At 42.4% G+C, this 24246-nt stretch overlaps 1 protein-coding gene across 1 annotated transcript in view; it reads right to left on the bottom strand.

Annotated features, from left to right (window-relative positions):
* Positions 1-2963: 2963 nt before the first annotated feature.
* LOC137785651 (heparan sulfate glucosamine 3-O-sulfotransferase 5) overlaps positions 2964-24246 on the bottom strand; it is a 62137-nt gene continuing 40854 nt past the window's right edge. The window contains exons 3-4 of the mRNA XM_068577081.1: positions 6124-6265; positions 2964-4817 (exon numbers count right to left, since the gene is read on the bottom strand). Of these exons, the coding sequence (XP_068433182.1) occupies positions 3887-4817; positions 6124-6230 (1038 nt within the window). The 5' untranslated portion in view covers positions 6231-6265 and the 3' untranslated portion in view covers positions 2964-3886. The remainder of the gene's footprint in view (positions 4818-6123; positions 6266-24246) is intronic.

Genomic DNA, 24246 nt, shown 5'->3' with positions numbered 1-24246 from the left:
TGATACAGATGCCAGGACAGAGAGGTTCATGAGATGCTTTAATCTTCTTTTCATCTTCAATTGTTGACTTCTGATCAAACCCTGGAACTCAGAATGTATTAAATCATGTATTAAAGTACTAATACAATGTGGTACTGCACTGAATTAGAGTGGCAGAGTATTGCAATACATTTGTATAATCAGTATGTTGTGTACCACTTGTATTAACACTGGAATAATGTTCAATAAACAGTCAAGGTCATTCAGTCATAAAAAGGTTAAATTGAACCTGACTGAATTAGATTTTGTGGATTTTAGAGACTATTCGAACCCTGGATATGAGAACCTGTATTGCAGATGTCTGCCGTGGATATAAAAAGTCTTCACACCCTTTTGTTCCAATACCAGGTTTTTGTGATGTAAAAAAATAAATAATGTCAAGATCTTTACAGAAGTGAAGATCTTCTGCTATAATGTGCTATCAATGACTTTACCCTCAATGACACAGCCATGACTCAGTCTGTGTGGAAGGCCTCCTCCACTCCGTCCCCCTTATGGGTGTGTATGTCGATGTGCAGCACCCTCTGCTGGTACCTGGGAGACATGGACGACCCTCAAAAGCCTCAATATTACTACTGTAGCAAAATGTGGGACGGCAAAATGGACTCTTAATATATATATATATATATATATATATATATATATATATATATATATATATATATATATATTCACATGTGATAAAGAAAAAAGACACATCACCTAACATATCACTGTTGACATTGTATTGCTTTATAGTTTAAAGGCAGACCTAATCACGATGGTTCGAAGCAGAAAAAAGCTGATTTACGGGTTGATAAATAAACACGTTTCTTATCACTCTCTCTTTGATCCTCAAAAAGAGAACATCCCAATGTGTGACTTGGTGGAAATGATGAAAAACAAAGATTTGATGGCAATGGCTGTCAATAAAATCATTATGAATTTCATAGCAGCTGCCTTTAATAGCTATTGCTCTTAAATTATTGCTGTCCCTGATATTAGCATTAATTCTGATGCACTTACTCAATATTACCAAAACTTGTGTACCTGTTTATGCTGAAGTGCCTCAGTTTAATTGAAGAAGGCGACTTCCTATTTTTTCTATTTTAACATGATCTATTTTTTTATACATATTAATTTCATGAACACTCGTACACAGCGACATGTGCACTGACGTATTGTATGCACCATCACGGCAGTTTCTGTTCATGTGCTATTCAGAAATTTTCCTCAATAAGCCGCACATTTTGTGTTTATTTTAATTGGTTTCCCAGTGATTTTCAACACAATATAACAAATGATAGTTTATTCTATTCTAAATCACAAATCCACCAAACACAGACTTGTCATCGGTCTATGGTCACAAATGACAGCTTGCAGAATCTCGGTGTGTATAAACAACTCCATCCAAAAGATTAAAAAATGGCAAGCCAGGTCATTGCGATGGCACAAAGTGACACCTTCTGGCACTGCACCGCCCTGGATGAACGCCAGCTCAGCAGATATACTGTGACTAATTATGTCCCCGTTGACCTGGACTGCTGAGCAAAAGAAAGAAGTGATTCCTCCTGGGAAGGGGGAGGTGTGGGGGCAACATACATTTCGAGGGTCAGGAGGACTCTTTTCCTGTACAGGAGAGCGAGGCGTGAACACCGAGTTCACACTGGGTGTGGAATATTCACGCGTTTTGCTTTGTGGCTTTCAAAAATGGAACTTTGACTCTCCGGGTCTAAAGTAAAGAACAATGTCAATATGCTAATGAGTGTTAGTTCACTTCTTAATAACAACGGCATTAACGTTACTTTATTCTCATCTTACGTTACTTTTTTGCATCCACGCGTGAAGATATTTAACATATTAGCGGATGTATGGGAGTAGCATTTATTTAAATTTTCAATACAAAATATGCCTGCCACGGTTATGTGGAAAGCAATTGTTGATTCCTCCCAAGTGGCTCAGACAGAAGGGAGGTAGGAATCTACTGCACTTTATAATGCTTCTGCTTTACGCAGCACTAGGTGTCAGCAGATGTCCCAGAAACCAACTGGTTTCATCTACTGAAATTCTACTTGTCTCAGGTTTCCTATGTGTCCGGTTATATTTCAGAAGCACAACATCCAGTAATCTAATAAAAGTCTCAAAACTCGATTTTGACAGTATTTCCACTCATCTTGAGGCGTTTTGTTTTTCTGGAAAACATGGGCCTCACACATGCAGGATCCAAAAGGTCCCAAAGGTTCCATTTCACAGTGCAGTGTATTGGTGCAGTTGTGATAAAACATACCTTGACCAAGTTTTCTGAGAAAGGAAACGTCCACAGCATTGTTTGTTAGAGATCCAGGATACATGCAATGTGTTTGTTGTTGACTAAATGTAACTTTTGTTAGTTTACAAGAGAACTCCACAGGGTCCTAACATGCAAACAGTTCAACCTTTTTGAGATACGCACGTTTGCTGTCTTTCTCAGAGTGAGATGTGACGATTGATACTGTGATGCTCATCCTGAGATCCAGCTCTCTCCTGGCTGTCTGCCTCATGCTTATGTTTGATCTGGATCTTCGTTCTGGAAGCTGCCTGAGGTCCTCCTGGATCCATTTTCTTCACATATGTTCTTCAATCTTTTTCTCTCATTGTTTATACTGGACTTTATTATTGTTTGTCTTGTCCGTACACATGGCATGTATGGAGGATGTCATATTCTGTACAGGTTGCAAAAGCCCCTTGAGGCAAATTTATGACTTTACTCACTCTCACGTCTGTGAACTGGAGCCCAGCGCAAGTAGCCTCGTTTAGCATTAAAGGTGATATAGCATGCCAATCTGATCTTGTCAGCTCAGAAACAAATTAGTTTAAAATCTACAGTTTGAGAGCTCCAGATACCTACGTATATATACATAAGCATAATAGTGAACAATAAATCAGCTGACAAATGTTTACACCTTTTAATTTAACCTTTTTTTTAACAACACACTTATGATACAGAATGATTATTTGCACAGAAACAGACAATCTTGCTAATCAGCATAGAATAAACAGTTGGTTTGGCGACGATCATCAGATGACAACCATTTTTTTTTCTCTCACCACAATGGCTTTTATGCCAAGTGTTTTGCAAACCAATAAAAGAGCTCTCAGGGGGAAGAAACAACATACTTAGAAAAACACAAGCTTTTGTCTTAAATGCTTTCCGGGTTCGAGTCGAGCTTGAACTACTAGATCCTATGCTAATGAGCCTGTTCTGATCTCCAGACTGGGTGCTGTGTTGGGACTGAAAAGATGTCACCTTCTGATGGATTCATCACAGAATTAATTAAAAAGAAAACATGGAAGGAACCCAATATGAACAGACAACAGAAGACGACTAAGAGTCTACGATGTTTAAAATGGCATCTTGATTGCACATGCAGATTTGGTCAAATAAACAACATGAGGGGGAAGAAATGAACAATTATGTTATTTAGTCATCTTTTGAGGTGTCCCATTAGGAGAAAAAGCATCACACTTAAAGCTTATCTTAAGAGCGTGGATATCAGCATTTGATAGTCCTTTAAAAGAGCAACAAAAAAAAATCTTTTCACTAATCACACAGTTCAGTACTGTTGTTTTCCCCTTCTGTATAGGGAATAATGCTCGACAGGTGAATTCACTTAATCTTTTAGTCAAACCATCAAACTATTTAGTTTTTTTTCACACATGTACAAACAAACGCACATCAAATCCTTTTATATTTGGTCACACTGTCATTTCTGTATTCAACTCAAAGTGCTATTGATATTTTTTATTTGAGATCTCACAGCTTGGCATTTCAAAAAAAGGAAGAAAAAAAAAGCACCCAAGGAACCTCAGCGGAGGAGTCCAAAGCTCGTCATGGCCAGTTGAATGTCCGACCAGTGATCTGGTAGAACTTCTGATTAAAGGGGTGAAAGAACTTCTGCAGTTTAGTCACCACCGACGTGTCCACCTCTGGATGGATGCGGCCCTTGCTGCCCGCCAGGCACTTGTTGAAGACAATGTTAAATCGCAGGCAGTAAAATCCTCTGGTGGCGTTGAAGTACAGGTTGTACTGGCTGATTCTCGAGGGCAGGTTTAGGAAGCGCTCTACGAGCTGCAGCTCCGGCAGCGGGTCCGTGATGAGGCGGTCCCCATCCACGATGTGGAACTGCTCAACGGGGAAATACTTCAGCCAGCGCTCCAAGTGTTTGGTGTAGATGCTCGTCCGCACCGCTTTGTACTTTGTGTTCACCTCGCAGGTGCCGGAGTCCACGGCCAGCTTCTCGAACTTGTGGTAGGTCTTGTTTTTGCGCTCCTTGCCCTCCAGCACCTGTGTGTAGTCGGACACCGCTCTGGTGGTGGGCTCGCGGACGATGATCAACAGCTTGATGGAGGAGTTCATCTTGAAGATGCGTTCGGGGACTTCCTCCGTGATGAAGTAGGCGGGGCTCTTCTCGATGGTAATCTGGTGGGGGAAGGAGAAGGGCATTTTCTCCCGGTACCAGTCGATGCCCCGGGCGTAGTTTTGGTCATTGTCGAAGAAGTGGATCTCCTGCGAGGCCTTGACCACTGCCGGATGCAGGTTGAGCATCTCCAGCAGGGCGCGGGTGCCCCCCTTGCGCACCCCGATGATGATGGCCCGCGGCAGCTGCTGGACCAGGTTGTGCAGGCGGATTTGCTCTTTGGTGGCATTGCCCTTGCGGAGTTCGTGGAGCAGGCCGCGCTTAAACTGCAGGGTGCGGAGAGGGATTTGCTCTGGCTCAGGAGGGGGCAGTCGGCTCTCAATGGGGCAAATGGGCTGTAGCCTGAGAGAGATCCAAAAAAAGAGAAAAGACATCCTCAGTCTCAACGCCATAGCAGCTTACTCATTACAACGATCATTAACTTCCTTTCAAATGAACTCTTGTGCTGGTTAAACCACATCCCTTTTGCTTAGTCAGTGATGTGGAATATGAGATTCTATAGGCGCTGCTTAGTCGGCTCAGATGCGACTGTCCATGCCAATGAGATATTGCACAAAAATACATGCCATCTGTTTCATCCAATATGCTCTCTGCTAAATATGTCTCCATCTCCTGAGGAAAAAGTTTCTTTATTACTGAAGCTGGAAAGTATTGTATTCTCAAAAGGGAAAAACCAGCTGTGCAAAAAGATTCTTTCAACCAAATTTTTATCTTTACAAATTAGAGAATGATGATACAAGACAGAAGGGAAATTGCTGCTTGAGAGACAAAATGACACTGATCCCAATAAATCCCTCACATGATTGAATATGGTTCGGTACAGGATGTACATCACTTGTTTACATTTTTGTCAGAAGAAAAGACTTTTTAAGTTCAGTCAAATTTCTTTGTCATATCTTGACAGTGGTACACTATCTGAAGGGCTTCAATGCATTTTGGGGCAGATAAGTAGTGTATGTCCAGTAAGCTCATGCCTCATCAGTCTTGCAAATCTAGTAAAAGTCTAGACATTTCCCAAACACACAAAATCCACATAATATATATTGTGAATGCACTAAATACTCACTTTTAATACTCAATGGACGAATTCATGCACTGCCTCAGAGACTCAATTCAGGGCGTTTGCCCTGAACACTTTTTTTGTTCGAAAATGTGTCTTTAGTCATTTTACATGTAACCTTGCCTGTTAGTTGGGAGGTAGCCACGGCCCTAGAGCTTCCCCTGCTTTATGGTCTATTCAACTCTAAATAGGACCATCATTTACTAAATGAACATCATGCTGGATTGAAGAAGAGTGGAAACTAGCAATTGAGACTATAAACAATGTTTGAGAATATCAGTCAAATGAGAATTGGAGTCATTTTCTCAGAGTTCTGTACAATCTAACTTATTTTTGCAATCAGAGGAGACACCCCCTGAATTTAAGGCCCTTCTGCATTGGCTTCACTTTGCCGCCTGGTTTGGACTTAGTAAGCTTCAAATTAATTGCTCTTCAGTGAATCAATGAAGTTGTCGAGATCTGAACTTGTTGTGCGACTGAGCACATTTAAACAACTCAATGAAGTGGAGGATTGCCCGCATTGAATCTCTGATTCACTAAACTCTGTTCTAATAATTGGTGAATTGTGTTGAGACTGAGATGACTTACCTATCCAAGGTCCCAACCCTGGCCACGAGATAGAGGACACTTCCGATAGCAAGGCTGCCCAGAACGAAGAGCTTCTGTCTCAGCAATGCCTGCTGTTTGAATAGCATGGCCCTCCATCAATCTTCAGGACTGCGTCTTCAGCCTGCAGAGAGCAGAGTACATAAACCACTAATCACCAGGGGAAGAGAGACAGCCTAATGTTTATTAACACACACTCAATCAAGTCTTACAAGTGATTAAGCAACACTCACGCTCGCCTGAAAAGTGCTGCAGTGCTATTAGAGGGAAGGCTCATTCACCCACTACTGTTGTTACACTTTAGTTTATCTCTGCATATTCAAGAACGAGATCTGATCTAATGTACAGGTGTGCTGTGAGTGCACGGCGATGTATGAAGGATGGCCACGGGAGAGAAGCAAATGTAAAACCTGCGTTCTTTTTACTGGACAGCAGGGGGCGACTCCTCTGGTTGCAAAAAGAAGTCTGGTTTCATATCACAAATAGTTATTTGACGTATAGTTACTATGGACATATTAGATAGATAGAAAACATTATTAATCCCCTGTGGGGAAACTCATTCATTTGTCACCAAAGACAACAACAGACTCATACCAACAACAACAGACAAGTTTCACAGTACACAACAGACAAAAAACACATACCAGAAAATGGCATATGAAACAAGATTACAAAACACATAACAGACATAGAAAGATGCTGAATTTAAATCTAAAAACCACAACTGAAGGTGTTCATTAAAAATATCGAACTGCTGCCGGGACAAAAAACCTTGGCCGCGTTTCCCAGATTCGTTAAGAAGTTCTTAAGCGCTAAGAGCTTTATAGCTGTGAAAGAAGGACGTGTTTCCCAGAGTCGTTCTTAGCTTAAGAAGATCTTTCACTAAGAAGGAAATGTAAGATCAGTCTGACCCACTCTTAACAGCAGAAGGCAGTTAAGAACGCGTCTGGGAAACACCCCTATCTTAGCGCTCCTTCTTAGCCAAACCCTTCTTAAGAGCCTTCTTAAGTCCTTAAGAACGATCGAATCTGGGAAACGCGCCCCTTCTCAGCAGTCGGTCGAACACTTTGGCATATTGAATCGCTCACTGAATGAACTTCTGAGTCCTTTAAACACAGTGAGCGGATGGCTTTCAGAGGAAACAATCGTTTTTAACTTGGCCCTTGATCTCTTTTCCAGAGTGACCTCGAGTGAGTCGGGTGTAAGGCCAATCACTGAGCCAGCCTTTCTGATCATCTTATTGATCCTGTTTTTTTTTATCAGCCGCAGTAATGCCGTCCCCCAGGAGAGCACAGCACAAAAGAGGACTAGTGATTGACTTGATTAGTGAAGTTTTCATGTTGTGGTATTTGAGAATTGCTAAATGTCGATTCCAAATAAGACAATATCACAATACCTGAGAAATACTGTACATGAGAAAGCTTTTTAAAGGGAAACACCAACTAAGTTAAGAATTCCAATATGTTATTTTAATGGCCTAGAGATGTCCAATCCATATTATTAATACTTACTATCTCAGTATACGTCTTTGTGATGTCATCAAGTATAAAGTGTGGAGCTGCTCCATGGTGAAATAATGAAACTGATTTAGGTTTTTTTAAGTTGTTTTATATTTACATGTACATGTACACATTCCCCAGGCTGTTCTAAACATCTTTCCTAATTGTCAATAAAGCAGCTCCACACTTTATACTTCAAGACAGGACACGTCTGAGCTTTGGCACTGTAGTTTTTGGAATTGGGAGAGAGTTGCTCATGCTAACTGATTTTGATACTCTTAGACCATCAGGAATAACATGTATGATTTGAAAAAAATGGGCGCGGTTCCCCTGTAATGTATGAAAAGGAAGAATTATGGTATCTTAACTCATTTTTTTTTATCCCCTTCTGTTATTTCCTATGGGACCCTATCCTAGACCTGAGAGCAATCTTGTGTTTTCCTTGACACCAATGAAAGAACGAATTTAAAAAAAAACGTTAAACATTGTATATTGATGCTTATGTCCCTTTTGACATTTGGGAAAAAAAGATGAAAGAATTAAATTCTTTATCCAAGAGAGGGCACTACACCCTCTCATGAAGATGCAGCACAGCCATGTTTGCCTCATTGTAATTAAAGAAAAGAGACTTTCAGTTTTTTTCTTTTCGCAGATCGATACCTGAGCCCTTTCCGCATCTGCACACTTATCATGGTGTGACTGGCTAAATCACATTATGGAGTAACGGATCCATACAGAAGTCGTAGCGTTATTACAAAAGGGCTGAGTGCACTCTACTGCCTACCATTACCAAGAGAGTAGATCCTCCGGAGAATCTCATAAACAAGTAGAGCGAGCTTTTGACCCCAGTGTGACTGGAAAACATTTCACTCATATTGCCTCGTGGTGACTTCTGAAGGGGGACCAGCAGAGCAATTGCAATTTCATCTGTTTGACAAAGCGGGAGAATAAAGCCAGTTAGCCAGGGGCCAGCCTCGTGTATGTGGAGTCCCATTTAGAAAAAGAAATGTTTTTCATTACAGCCTGTATCTCTGAATCAAGTGGGAGCTATACATTAAATTGCTTTCAATGGAAATAAAGTCTGTTTGTTTTTTGTTTGTGGCAAGACACACTGATAAAGTAGTGGACTTGCTTAGGGTTTTCAAGAAAACCTTAGAAACAGGATAGCTATTTTAATGTGATTACTGTTTCTGTTTGCTTGATTCATTCGGACACTACTTCACCATAATCCCATAATTAACACTTCACTAATGCTGCAGTCACGTCATGATGTGGTTTGGATGGAAAAGATGTGAACGATAACTCAGTACAGGTGTATGATTGTAGATCGAGATCGACACAACTCTGTTTCAACCAACGAGCTGCACATTCTTCATGACGTGTTCATAAGCAAACAGAAATTAATTGTTTGCCCTCTGAAGGAGCTGTGCCAGGCCGTGAGCACAAGAGGGGGTCCCATACAGAATGATCAATTATGGAGCAGTTCTGTTTATAATCTATGCTTTTTTTTAATGAAGCTAAGAAAACTTGTAGTGGCTTTGGCTTTGTAAATCTAACCACACGATACATTTAAATTTACATACTCAAAAGAATAGTTCCACTTTCTTCATAAATATTGATGTCAATTCTAAAATAGCAGCATCATTCTAATCTAATCTGCTGGTAAAATGTCTCAGAAATGACATCTCTGCTCCTGCCAGATAAGATCAGCCCTGAAAAGAAGGCGTGGGAGTTGTTTATGTTGTCTATATAAAGTAGATTCTCACACAGCGTGACCTAAAAAACACTTTGCTATTTTCTCCTTGTCGGGCTTCAAGACAAGAGCTATGTTATGATCGAACAATCAGAGGCTAGCAGCTGAGGGAGAGAAGACAAAATGGTGAAATGCTCAGTGTGATGCAGTGACATCCTCAGCGAGGGAAGCATCATTTGTCTGGGGTTGCTTTAGATCGAAGTGCGCCGTCAGTAACAATCTGAGGGAGTGTGTGTGTGTGTGTGTGTGGCCAGGGGGGGGGGTTTCATGCAGTTCACAGGCTCAGGGTGTGTGATCAGACAAATCAAATAGCACTTGAAGTCTGTTTTCCTGTTCCAAATACAGAAGGGGCTGGCATGAGGGCGAAGGATTTGCAAGAGAGCTGTTAAAGAACAAAGTGTACAGTTTCACCAAGCTGCACAGTTCATATGCCAAAAAGAAAATGGTAAATGGATTGTACTTGTATCACACTTTTCTAGTCCTCCCACCACTCAAAGCGCTTCAACCCTACATGCCATCATTCACACTCATTCATACATATACTTTGCAGGGGGGTTGAACTAATATCGAGGCAACATTCACACACCGTAGGCACAGCTATGGGAGCAAATTGGCGTCAATTGTTCCACATGGACACATTGACATGGTCTAGTAGAGCCGCGATCGAACTGCCGATCCTCTGATTTAAGGTAAGAAAAACAAAACTATTGCAAAACTTCAGGGGATTTGCTGCCACAGTCTTATTTGGTCTCGTTTGATCTATAATACTGGCTAAAGTTACAGCTGATGTTAGCAAGCTGTATATAGACATTGAACTATAACTGACATTACTGAGCTAGTTTGCGGACTTTCTGACTATTTATTTAAAGAAAAGAAAGAAAGATAATCCTTTATTAATCCCGTTGGGGAAATTCTTCTCTGCATTTGACCCACCCTTGATACACATATGGTATTGTTTGAGCACCAGAGTCCCTTTAAAAAACTTCTAATTTGACTGCAGCAGTGTTCACACCAAACACAACTTGAATTTTTAATGTGACTGGATTACATACCAAGTAAATGCAAAGATGTGAATGATTGACTAAATTCCAATGACCTTAATGAGGCAAATCTTCGGGTCACGGGTATTTTGCATTTACCCGCGTCACTTTAACCTGAGATTGTTTTGACCAACGTAATGACACAAATGGAGAAAATAAATGGACCATGCAATCTTTAAAGATTAAAAGAAGATCTTTTATTTTTCTTTTGAAAAGCGGAAGTGGAAATACTTGGTAAAAAACACAAGGGTTCATCCTCTAGGGAGAGGTTGACTCAAAGCACACATTTATGGAAATTCAATTTTTATTTTTCAGGATACCTTGCCACGGACACAAATTAACGTGATGGTGCCACGGGAAGAAAAAATCAGGGAGATCAACAAAATCAATAGGAGTAATCCTCTGGGGGCCATGACATTTTGGGCAAATCTGGCAAGCAGTTGCCGACACATCTTGCACGTAAGAAGATACAGCAGCACATTTACTTTCTTTGTAGACTCAAGATCTTTTGGAGCCAGATTATTTTTCTCATTCAGTGTCATGCTGTGCTGCAGTATCAGCTGGCTCAGCAGCCCATCTGTGAAACTTACAACTAAAACTATATAATCAAATCCAAATTTGTACGAAGATTACTGGCCCAACTGTGGCACACTCCCTTCAAGCAGCTCCCAAAAAAGAGCATGCTATGAATTACTAACAGTATCCATTCTGACTGCTTGCATGTTTTAAATTTAAAGGGACAATTCCAACTTCTGCCCTCAATTAGGCTATTCAGAGTCTCATAATTTTAGATGAAGAATCTTTTTAAATATTTTTTTAATCAGTCAATCCTGTTACTAAACCAAAAGCAATGTGCCGCTATCTATTGGCATGTATTGCAATACTGTGTACCTCCGAAAGTTGAAATTGAAAAGACAAGGCCACTGCCAATGTTTGCCGTTTTAGACTAAATTGTAATTCGCCCTGACGTCTAAATTTCAGACGTCATAATGAAATTGTCGTCCACGACAGAGAGCACCCTCTTCCGTAGATTTGCTCTTCCTGCTCATTTCAACCCCTTACCTTTTCGCATCTCAGATTACCCAACCACCGTCTTTCTGTCAACAAATAAACAAACACAAAAAACTGGCGCTGAAATGAAAAGCAGGTAATTTGCCTTCCCCCCTACTGCACAGTTTTGACCGACATGTGTCACGAGCGATCAATCACAGGAGAGTTCGCAGCCCGCCGAGCTAATGGGCTGAGAAGGAGTGCAGCAAAAACACTTTGATAAAAAAAAAAGAAAAATAACACGAAGCGATTAGAGGAGTGCTGACGTGCCTTTTTGTGTGTAATTAAAAACACAGAAAAGCGATGCTGTTTACAGCCCTGATAACAACTATAATTAGTTTTCAAATACTGGAACGTGGGGGTATATGAGCTTGAAAAAAAGAGAGAAGTAAAAAAAAGTGGTTATTGCAGTGACACTGCAAAAAAAACTAAAGTTACCAAGATACTCGCTGTGCTGTGCCATTAATCTGCACTGCTCTGTTTTCCTTTTCAGAGGGGTACATGAGGGGCACTGGTAAAAATAGGCAACCGCAGCTGAGCTCTCATTAGAGTCCCTCCTGATCGGTTAGTTCCTTGTGCTACTGAAGACGCTGTTGTTGGAAAAGTCTCAGGTATCACACATACTGTACACATACACTATACTGCTGCCCAAGCCATGAAAGCATTCCCAATATTGACCCATTGTATTATTGTATTCACGTTTACCAGATATAGCTATTGAAGGACATCTCTGGTATTGCTATTCGTGGTGAATTTTGGCAAGTTACCGAATGTAACAAACTACTTATTGTTAAAAAAAAATGGCACATTACATTACCTTTAACAAAAGTAAAGTAGGTACTTTACATTACTTTACTTAAATACTTCTATTTTAACTCAACCAATTACAGTCCAAAGGAAATAGAGTACTTTTAATACCCCATATCATATTTGTCATATTTTCTCAAAATGTTGCTTTATCCAGAAAGTAGTACATGGGACAGGTTTTAGTGAAAAAAAAACAGGCTAATTGTATTGCTCATAATGGCAATTTCACCATGTTGAAAACAGTCAAGCTAAAGAACTATGCTCCGCCCACAGGCACAACTCCCCAGTGTTTAGGCCGCGGCAGCGTGCTCTCCTGACTGCTCAACTATAAATGTCACGTAGCCTTTCCACGTCTTATCCTCTGACACTACTAGTGCACACGGCAAAGGCTGTCTGCGATCGAAGATGAAGTCGTCCGCTCATCAATCACATTTTTAAAAAGCCAAAGTTAAGTATATGTATCTGGCTCTTTGTTAGGGTAGATAAGCTCTCCAAAGTGTGATGGGGACAGAGAGCAGCTGCAGCGTACTGTGGCTCATACATACTGCTGGAGTTGAGTCAGCTGGAGACAGAAGACAGGGAGAGGGTTGATGAATAATTCACCCCTATGTGCTTTATTATTGTTATTGATCTTTGCTTATGCACAAGGGAATTATTCTGCTGCTCCGCTTAGAGCTGTGCCCTCCGCTGACCTCCCCTACACTCCTCTAAACCAGGCGTCCATTTTGTGATATTACACCTCCATTATTTATCATCCGTCGCTGCAGATCACTTTGTCTCCAGTCTGGTCACTGTACTTTACAGGAGCCGTCTCCTGTGGATAGGTACTGTACTGGCCAATATATGCTGTTATATTTACTTTTATTCGAGTTACTTTGTAATATTGCTGTCTTTGTAATATCGCTGTCTGTGCAGGGTAATGCAATACCGACTACTTTTGCATTACTTTCACCAAAACAGCCGCTAAAGTACAGCTAGGGATTGTTAAATGGAGGAGGGTGATGTTGTTTGAAGGTGCAAATCAAAGCACAGACGCCCAAGTGGTTTGAAGTTTATTACAAATCCCATGGAGTTTGATAATGTCAGGGGGCGTGTCTGCTTTTCTGTTAGATAAGCGTTGGTCGGCACTGGGGAGCGCTTCTAAACATAATATCTTACCATATCATTTATAGACTGTACATAAGTAGCAGACATTGTTTTTGTGATGACCCCTTTTGGTTTGCAGACTGCTGTTTCGATGCCTTGAGTTCAGCATTTGTAACCAGCGCTATGTTTGATTTTGTTTCGTCTGAGCATCTCAACTGTGTAACATTTAGTCACACAGCTTCTTAGGTTTACAGTCGTGATCAAATTGGAGGTTGATTACCCACAGCCCCCTTTAACAATAAAAACATAATGTTAGGTGGTTACTTGACATCGTAAATGTTGTAACATATTGTGTCATATTACTAAATATATATGCCCTGTCACTGTAAGGAATACAAACAGGCACATGTATGCATTTGACATGTACAGCTCCTATAAATCTGCCCAAATGCTTCAAATAATATAACTTTGAGAACACACACACACAAAAGTGCTGTGCTGCACTTTTAAGTTGCATCCAACTGACTCTCCATGTCCTCAGTGTGAATCCTAAACCCTCACAGCCCGATGAGGACTGTCACAGCATTCTGAGTCGCCGCCACGCGCTAAACAGCCGCGTATTGCAAATCCCAGACCCGACGAGCTCCGTGGGTTTTCACTGTCGGCTCTGCAGCTGCGAGCGCCGCTGACCTCTCATGTAATCCCACAGCGAGTTAATTGCCGAATCGAACAACGAGCCATTGCCAGAGTGTGACAGCAGGGATGCAACACATGGAGTGAATGTTAAGGCCTCAGGAAGGCGGGATGCGGCTTCACTCGCGGCGGCTGCGGGACCTTCAAACACCGAACGAGACAACAATCAGAAACTTTGAGCTGGGAGACAAACGGGAGGAGAACAAGGTTGTGGTTGTTTTTAATCTCAAAGCTCTGTGTGTTGTGCTCTCACTCCCGTTTTAATGCTCAGAAACACACACACCACACGCGCACACACACACACACACACACACACACACACCTTTGAGAGGTTCAGATGAATAAAGAGAGAGAACATACAGCTGAGCACATATCACTTCAAACATTCTGCAGTCACCGGGATCTTCACTCCTCTTTGCTCTCTGCTCTTGGGCACATGATGCCAAAAGGGAGTACAAACATTCCCTCAATAGGCCCGGTGTTCAAAAGATACATACACACACTTGAAACAGTGTGTGTTGGGATGACACCGAGCAGACCAGACGTCCAGCATTTCCCGATTTCAAGAGGGACACAGCAGTTTTCGCTGTTTTACTGTAAAAATATAGAATGTTATGTTGCATGTTTTTTATATCCACCAAAAATGTATTGTTTTTATAATAAACAACAGTAAATAGAGAACAGTAGTATAAATGTCTGTGAGATGCAGCTCTGAAGAGCCCGTCTGACCTTTGAACGTAACCCATTTACTTTGCGCTTAAGCCGGGTGTCACATTTTATTCTTTCACCAGCTATTTCCAGGAGGCTTGCGACTGTCTATTTTGAGGCTGATGTGATTGTGCTCTTCGTGTCACATCTTTCTCTTCATCGCTGCACACGAAGACAACCCACGAGACTAAGTAAGAAGGCCCGTTTTTAGCTTCTGGAAAAGAAAAAACGGAATTCATTTGCTAAAAGCATGCATTGTGGTGAAAAGGGAGGTGCTGGCGAGGTGTGTGTGATGGGCAAGGGCTGCTTTCTCCACCTCTGGGAGAATCCTGAATCACATCAGGTACAAACACCTGAGGGCGGAGAGGTCTCCGGAGCAGCTGCTTGCATCTAACAGCTGCAGAGCCAACTACTCCCCCACCAGAAGAGACACTGGTGTCCTAACAACCAACCGACTCCATGTTTCCCTCTGTGTCCTGTAGCTCCAGGGGTGGAGCAGGGAGCTGCTTGGTGTCTGGTTCTGGCCCACTGCAGGCAGGCAGACTGACAGACAGGCGGGGTGGCGTTGCCGAGGCCTCCGAGCGCCGCCGCTCGCCCCTACGCTCCATTCCCAGCGCTCCCCGTAGCAGCTTGCCGCCGTAGCTTCAGTTCATCTGATTTTCTTCCACTACCCTGACGTGCTGTTGTTCCCCCATGATGAGCACAGCTGCCTCTCCTCACCGCATACCAGGCAGGGGACGCGACGAGGACGGGCATCCTTCCAAAACACTTGCTTGTCAGCTCGAAAACATCTATTTCCAAATATGCGGAGGAAGCCAGATTGACTCCAATCAGGAGAAGTCAGCACTCTTCTTGAACTTCCACAATGTGGTTTAGACACTGTGTGCCACTTTGATAAGCCCTGTGAAGTAGTGTAAGCACTCTCAACAGGACATGTTGCCACCCACATAGATACATGTTTTGCAGACTACAATGCTTTACTTTTTTTTTTGTAAAAGTGGCTCTTCATTTGAAAGAGGCCCTATTAGAGAAACCCTTGATTTGTCTGTCTCATTTATGTGTATTATTTTGAGTGGTGAAAGGAAAAGAAATATTACATTTTCAAACACTTCTTTTTCCAAAGCAATTTCAGTTTTGAACTGTTTTGAAGAAATGTTTTTTCAACGGTTCTTTGAAAAATTAAGAATTCCATTTAACCAAAAAAAAAAAACATTTTAAAAGAAAGAGCTCAAAGAAGGAAGCATGAGTGTTAAAAAATCCACCTCTTACCCCCCAAAAAACGTGATTGTTCAACAGAATCTTTGGAAAGTGAAAGGGTTCTTATAAAAAAATAAAAAAAATAATTACAGGGTGGGTTCTTGTTAGCACCCTTTGAAAGTGGAAATGTTCTGGCGAGAACCTCCATGTGGGTGGAAACATTACACTATAGAAGGGTTCTCTGTATAGCTTCCAGAGTGTTAGGGGGGAACCTTTGACAGATGGTTCTAAGTATTATCCTTTGTTTTAGGTTCTTGGAGAAAAACAAAAAGAAAGGCGCTAACTCTAACTGCTCTTCTAAGTCAAGAAATCTTCACAGAGCCATGGACTTCACAGAGCCATGGACTGCAGAACTCCTGAACAGCATGCACCTGGGATACACTCAATGATAGGCCCTGTCACAGCCAGGTGGAACAGAGACTCAGATGTAGAGGAACATGAGAAGAGGCACGTTAGGGGAAAAATGAAAAGGGACCTTTACTCGTCATAGGGACCTTTACTCGTCAAAGGATCCTTTACTCGTCAAAGTAAAAACACAAGGGGAACAAAATGTATTCTGGAAACAGATACTACAAAGGCTTTAAGGCGATGCACACATACCGGTATACAAAGACAATCTGGCAGGGGACAAGGGAAGGCAGGGGAGAATATATATGAGAGAGGAAACACAGGTGTAGGGCCTGAACAATCAGGGACAAGGCATACAGGGGGCAGGAAGTGCGAGGACACAGAGGACACAGGAGACACAAACTGCAAAAAAAAAACAGGAAGCCACCCAACACCGTGACAGTCCCAGGTTTGTCATCTTCCATAACCCATCAAAGGGCAGAGTGTTGGACTTGCTTGGTTTTCTACTGATTGATTGGAAGACGTTGATTATTATTGTCAATAGACAGGTGGTACTTATGGCCCAACCGGCATGTGGACAAACCCTGGTACCCGTGACCTGCCACTAAGCATTAGCTTGGGTAGGTGCCAGACTGAGGGAGTAATCTCATTCTGGAGTTACAACCTACACTTGTATCAACACTGTCCTGCCACTGGATCCAGCTGGATCAGAGCACGAGTATGAAACAATACAATTATTACTCTGTATAATCTAACAAACCACGCAAATTACAACCTCAACGACAGCGGCATAACCCGAACCACAAAGCTAAAGTTGTTGCAGTCAGATGGGCCGGACACATGCAATGTATCATCAACATACATTCATCTCTCAAAACAACTTTTCTACAAGCTAGGTACAGAAACAATTCTGTAGCTCCGGAATAATAAAAGGGCTTGAACCTTAAACACTGCTTACGAGAGAACCATGACTGCATAAGCTTTGCTGATTGATTGACTGAGCGAGTTTTCAGTGAGGCTTTACATTCATTCAATAAAATCTCCTTTAACTAGCAGCACAACATTTCCTCCTCCACAGTTTTTGTTTTCGTACCAAATCAGAAAAAGTGAATGAGACGGTGGGATCTGATTGCATGTTCAGTTCATAAGGCGCATGATGAATAATGAAATAATAATAACAATAAATAATAACATAACAATATAATAGATCATAAAATACAGTACAACATTTTGGAAAATAGCCTCTTTTTCTAGATAAACGAAAAACAAGATAGAACAATTTAAGTAAGAACGTTGTTAGCCTAGCCTAGCATAACAACTGGAAGCAACAGCATGTCCAAAATCCAAATCTCACAAATTCCTTAAATAAATAACTTGTTTCATCAGGACAGAGGAATAAATCCAACAATTTGCGGCTTAAGAGGAAGTTAAGTGCTGGAACTATTTCTTAACAAACACCACCTGCACTGTGACTTTGTGTGTTTCTCCTCAGAGTCTCGTTGTCACAAGGAATTTGCTTGTAGCTGTACATCTCTACTAAAACCTGTGTTCACCGACCATATCTGTATTCGGAAACACTGCACAAAATTGCAACTTTCCATAAAACCACCAGCTGCTATTATTACATTTCTCTCAGATAGAAGACAGGTTTGAATAAGTAAACGCTGGAAGTGTTGGTAGGTATATTTTTAAACTCTAGACAGAGACATGCCAGCTGCTGCCAACAGCTTCGAGTCTTCATGCTACACTAAGCTAATCGCGTCCTGACTCCAGCCAAGGAACCTCTAAAATATGTCATTCCCATAGTGTGCTACCGGAGTCCTAAAACTTACTGACATAAAGTGACAAGTACTGGCATAAAGATCCAGATTTCTAGAGGCATATCAAGGCTTATCAAGAGAGCTGGCTTTCAAAGATGCTTTATTCCAATTAAATACATAAAGAACACTACCGACTTGGCACCGTTTTCAAGGTCCAGTGACGTAATGACTATTCTGTCTTTCATCGGCTCCTCAATACACAGATAGATATCGATCCTCCTCTCATCTGACACTTGGAAAGAGAGTGAACAAGCTTATTTCCAAAAGTCTGAGACTCCACCTTTGAAATTGATCTGAAGACACAACTCGCGGCTGAAGTAAAGCTCCCTCTTTAAGAACTCAGACAGCAGATAAGCCAAATCCATCTCTCTCATCTCTAAATATCTGCGCGCAAATCTGTCTCAGTCGGCACACCAACACCTGATCGTCTTGCGGAACAGCAACCGCCTCTTTCCCAAGATCCAACGGGAGATAGACGACCAGGCTGGGTGCTTTTATTTGGCTCCCACTGATAAAAGTAATAAGAAGACCAGGTTTTTTTCTTTCTCTTATCAGCAAATTATGCATATGCATACACACAACAGGGTAAACAACACCATCATCCCTTCAAGGCTGAAGCAGAGACAGCCCGTCCACACAAGGAAAAAAAAACCCATGTCATCTCATTTCACAGCTGGACTAGCAGAGGCCCTGAGGGGGGAGGTGCAGAGGGAGGAAGGTGGCAGGCAGAGGTTAGAGCTGAGTAATGTGCAAGCGATGAGACTCTGAGTCATGAAAACACTGCAGGGTTTGCCAAGACATCTTTCCCCAACTGAACAACGCTTGGTCGTTCACCAGGTTTGACCTTTGATCAGATCCTCTTTGATGCGACAACTTTGGGCCCATCCTTTCCCCCCCGCTCAGTTCCAATCAACGACGCGGCCGTGGATATTTCCCATGCATGTCTTTTGGAAAATAATAACGTATCGAGAGCAGAGGAGAATCCGCACGCTGTGCTCAACTGTAAGTGACACTGACGCGGATAGCGGGGTATTGACAGCCTGTGCGAACGTCCTAGGGATTGGAGAAGATGGATGGGGGAGGGACCTCTAGGTGCACAAGCAGCCCCGTGGTGGGAGTCGCCATATGCGTCGAGCTAATTAGCCACGCAGCGTTTCCAGCCATCAAGCACCTTGTGATTCTCTCTGACAAGCCCCCTGCTTCATTTGCCCATAAAAGGTGTATAAAATTTCACAATTTCTCCATCAGGCTGGTGGCAAGCGGCGCTCTGGGTTTCATTAACCCTTTTTCAGACTGGTGGGGAACAATCCTTTTAGAATCATGTGACATGGGGTAAGATCTGGTCTGTTGACTCTTTCTGCTCCACTGTTCCAATGATGCAGATCGTACTCAACACATCTACCAGGTTCGATGCCATGTTCATATTCCATATCCAGTGTCTGCCTGATGGGAAAGAATACATCCACACCTCAGTTAATCATGTGGATACGGAGATGAACATTGGCCGCATGATTATCCGGACCAGAACTACTCCATCTTCATCACAATCTGTCAAGTCGCATCATTGTCTCATGTCAGTTACAGATTGCCACAGCTGATCAGCGCACCTTTGAATTGCCTTTACAATGCAGCTCACGCTGATCCAGAGAGACGTACAGGGGAAGTAAGCGGGGAGCGGTGCGGCGTCTCGCTTGAGGACCCTGTGGACTGAACACACGGTTGCTGATAGACGTTGCAGCAATCAAATCAGTGACCTCTGTGTTACGGGCCTGTATCCGGGGGAATACTTCCCTGGGGTGTGAATCTGAACCGCTGCGGCTGAGCTCTTAACAAGCGTTGATCACATTCATAGTCTTGTGTACAGATGGTCCTAGAAATAGGAACTCAATGGTGGGAACAATGGAACCTCCAACAAGTGTGTCTGAGAATAGGTGATGGATAGGAGCGTGGCTTTATTACAGGGGAAGGGGCTATTTTAGGGGCTATTGTTCCATATGACACCATCAATACATCATTCCTAAGAACAAAATATTGTTCTTTTGAACACATCTGTTTATTGCCCTAGGTTTTGGTGTTGCCCTTCTTCTAGACTGAAAGGTCTTTGGACATCTGGACATGTCCGTTTATACTTCAGTGGTGCCTGGCTGATGCTTGGGAGGGAAACACAGTGAATTGGACATGTGAAGAGGAAATCGGCCGTGACTGGCAACAGTTGACTGGCTCCCTGAGCGCTGCTGCCACCTCTGCTCTTACAGCACTGAAGTGGGATCCTGTGGAGTCTTTGAATAAAAGTATTTTTTGACTACCTTTACATTGCAGCTCCTACGCAAGCCACTTTTCACCTCATGTCACCTTATCTTTCAGGGACATCTCTGAGAGCTGACAGATGAACTGCCTCCCCCGAGCAACACAATGCTGTTTTGGTCCCCTGTGTGTTTGTGTTGTTCCCCAAACACCCTCGTGTTGTATTCATCCCTTCAAGTGCCACTCCGTGATCAATTTTCTACTTGCTGTCGCAGAGTGGGAACTGGCAGAGTGCACACACATGCACATTCTGACTGTGAGTGGCTTTCCTCTGCTTATTTGAATCCACATCCAGATGTGATCCACCCTGTGTGGGAATCCTTCCCAGAGAATGGAAAGGGACGATCGCAGAGGAAAAAGATGCTGATCCCCAAATTAGCATTGACGTCCCCGCCACATCAAGGCAGAATCTAGTGCATGTCCCTTCTGTTCGATCTATAATAAACTTTATTACAGTGCCGTTTGAAAAGAACGCTTCCATAGTAGGAAGACCAAAATGTGTCAGCAACATCTGGAATACAAATTGTCAAATATAAAAAGAAAGTTGGCATTGAATGGGATATTCTTGCTACTGTTTACTTTTGATGGAAACAGGTCGAAGAAGAAACTCGTCAGAATTGCAGAGAGATGACAAACACATAGATTAACCCCGCACTTCTAAAAAACCCACTGTCAACTTTGTGCCAGTGGTAAGCCGTTTTTCTTTTCTACCTGGGCCTTCTGTGCTGTCTGATGTCTGATGTAAATACGCGCATGACGGGATGCTGCGTCATAAACAGACAATGCACGTAGTCCTCATCAACAACCAGCCACGTTTAGTTATAGCAAAACATGACAAAACAATCCAACAAAACTGCGGCACTAAAACACTGCACACACAAGAGCACAAGCCACGATCAGAAGGAACAATATTAATTCTATAATAAAAACAACAGCGTAGACACCGTGGCGGCGGGGGTTAGGAACAGAACGAGGGTGTGGTTCAGGGAACAGGTGCCGGGATGAGGTGTAAGCAGCCTGAGCTGGGGGGCTTTTGTGTGTGTGTGTGTCTCCCCATTAAAACAGGAGTAGTCTGAGGAACAGGAAAAAACCCTCGACATCAACATCTCATTCCACATGGGAAACGAACCGCGGTCTCCTATTTGTCTCTGCGGTCTCCAATTCATTAACACCTACAAACTACGTAATCCATGCACAGGAAATTAAATAAAAGGCCAAATTCTGTATTCAACAAAAGCCTGTCTACTACAAGCCAGTTTACTATCAACTTCAAATACAGATTCTTTATTAATATCGCATCCAAATATAGATACACCTGTGCTTTGCTTTTTCTTGCAATGCCACTCAAGACAGAATGAAATATTCATTCATCCACACTGTTTGTGTAGCTGCAGAGGGACCCGGAGTTACTCGCTGGCTGCACTGTTTACCTGACCCTGGAGCAGGTCCATGTGTTTTTGAAAATAGTTCTACATCGTCTTAATGAAGAGTATATGAGTGCTGTTCTCTATTCCTCTGGTCAAAACGTTATACTTAAAAAAAAAAAAAGGAGTAAATTAAGGATTATATTTAGGAGACTCATTTTGCAAAAGGGGATTGTAAATCACAGAGTTTGCTGTTTCAGGGGCCTGTGCTCTGATCCCTAGTTAGCCGGGACACGAGGTGTCGGCCCCCTCCTAATTCAAATCTCTCATGAGAAAGCATGGTGGCAATAAGAATCAGTAGGAAAAAAGTCTGTCACAATAGCAGACATTTACTAGACTATGCTAATGTGAGAATACACAATAAACACTTATAGCTATTATTTGACAGGGTTCATCCTGGACAGACAACTATTTATGCTCTCATTCACACCTATGGCTCTAATTTACCTGAGCTGCATGTCGTTGGACTGTGGGAGGAAGCTGGAGAACGCAGAGAGAACACGGCGGGAATCCACGCTGCCACGGGGAGAACATGCAAACTCCACACAGAAGGACCGGGCCCCTCTTGCTGTGAGGTGACAATGCTAGCCACCCCACTATGGCAGCTCTACATGCATAGCGTGTATTTGGCACAGTAATAGATCGTGGATTGGTGTTAAAACAACTGTTTGCTACTTAAAATAAGTTTGCTTGTTACGTAACTGGTCTAAAAACAGTACAGGACAAGAGGTCAATGTTAACATTTAGTTTTCTCCAAAGGACCTGTGTTTGTTTGACCCTTATGTCCAACACTACTGCTACTCTGCTACTTCAGTCTAATACGCGCAGTAAAGGGTGCCTAAGAGCTGGAAATGACAACAGATTGGACAAAGACGATAATGCACATTTTAAAAAAGACACTAAGAGCCGTGGTGGAGGAGAAGCAGCATCCCATTTAAAGACATCAAGCGTTGCACATTTTTTGCTCTGGTTGGAACTACACACACTCCACAAACACAAACAGCCTTTGCGCTCTTAAAAAAAACACTCTTGTTGCCCTTAAATAAACACTTCATCAGACTGTAATGCAGGGGTCGGAGGGGCGTCCATTAAAGCGCTGCAGATCGCACGCGGCCAGACGTCGAAAGTCTCACCGACGGCGAGAGAGGTCTGGAGGAAACAAAAGCTCAGCTCTGTTATTAATGGGCCCCGTCCGTCTCAGACACATTTGCCATTTCTGTAATGTCACAGAGCAGTGAAGGAGGACGCAATAAAACACAGAGCCTGGAAGCTCGCTTATTACAATTAATAATTCATGGTGCTGCATTAACTCTGCGAGATCTACAATTTCACATGGCAGGTATGGAGTGTGAGTGTGTGTGTGTGTGTGTGTGTGTGTGTGTGTGTGTGTGTGAGAGGGGGGGGAACGTTGCCAGAGCTGGGGGGAGATGGACACAAAAAAAGGCCTTCTTATGACCCATGTAAGGAAGACTGCAGGAGCCATGAATAATACGTGAACATGAATGACCACTCAGCGCTCTGAACGTTTTTAAGATACACATTACGGGCTGCTTTTTAATGTCCCAAAAAATAAAATAATTTCATATGGACAGCCCGGAGACAATGACAGATGTCTCGTGCTGCCAAGAGCACAGATCACAGCACATCATCTCTCTCTGAGATGAATGCTGTTTTTTTGTCTTTCCTCTTCCATCGAAGTGACGGAGAGACTATTTGTTCAGACTGTGAGGAACTTCACAGAGCAGACGAAAAGAGTAAAGTGCTGTAGATTTGTTTGTGTAAATTTGATTGATTTCTGGTTTTAAGCAAGTCACTGCTTATACAACTTACTTAGTAAAAAAAAAACTTTCCCTTTCTTATATAAAACCATTTGAATATAGTATTTTTTTTTCAAAAGTTGAATTGCTTGACAGAAGATGTCCTCTTTTACATTATTATGTCATTTAGCTGACGCTTTTATCCAAAGCGACTTGCTACACGGTAGACACAGCAACGGGGAGCAATTAGGGGTTAAGTGTCTTGCTCAAGGACACAACGACAGGAACTAGCGAAGCCGGGGATTGAACCACCGAGCCTCTAATTGAAAGACGGGCATGCTAATCACTGAGCCACAAGATGTCCTCTTTTAAAGTGCACTAAAGGGCTTACAGGTCAAAACAACTCACACTTAAATGTAAATGATGCAAAATTGTGAAGGAACAAGAAGACGAGAAATACTGCCATAAGTTGTACACCTCCCCTAACCGCTCACGTTCCATGTCTGTATATATCATCCCTTTATCATTTTTTTTGTTTTTAATATTTGTGTGAAAATGT

Source organism: Clinocottus analis, unplaced genomic scaffold (assembly GCF_023055335.1).
Source record: "Clinocottus analis isolate CAN_PGR_092001 unplaced genomic scaffold, fCliAna1.0.p SCAF_15, whole genome shotgun sequence".
NCBI classification, from domain to species: domain Eukaryota; kingdom Metazoa; phylum Chordata; class Actinopteri; order Perciformes; family Cottidae; genus Clinocottus; species Clinocottus analis.
Note: the sequence above shows the minus strand (reverse complement) of the source record. Positions and strands in the feature narration are given on the sequence as shown.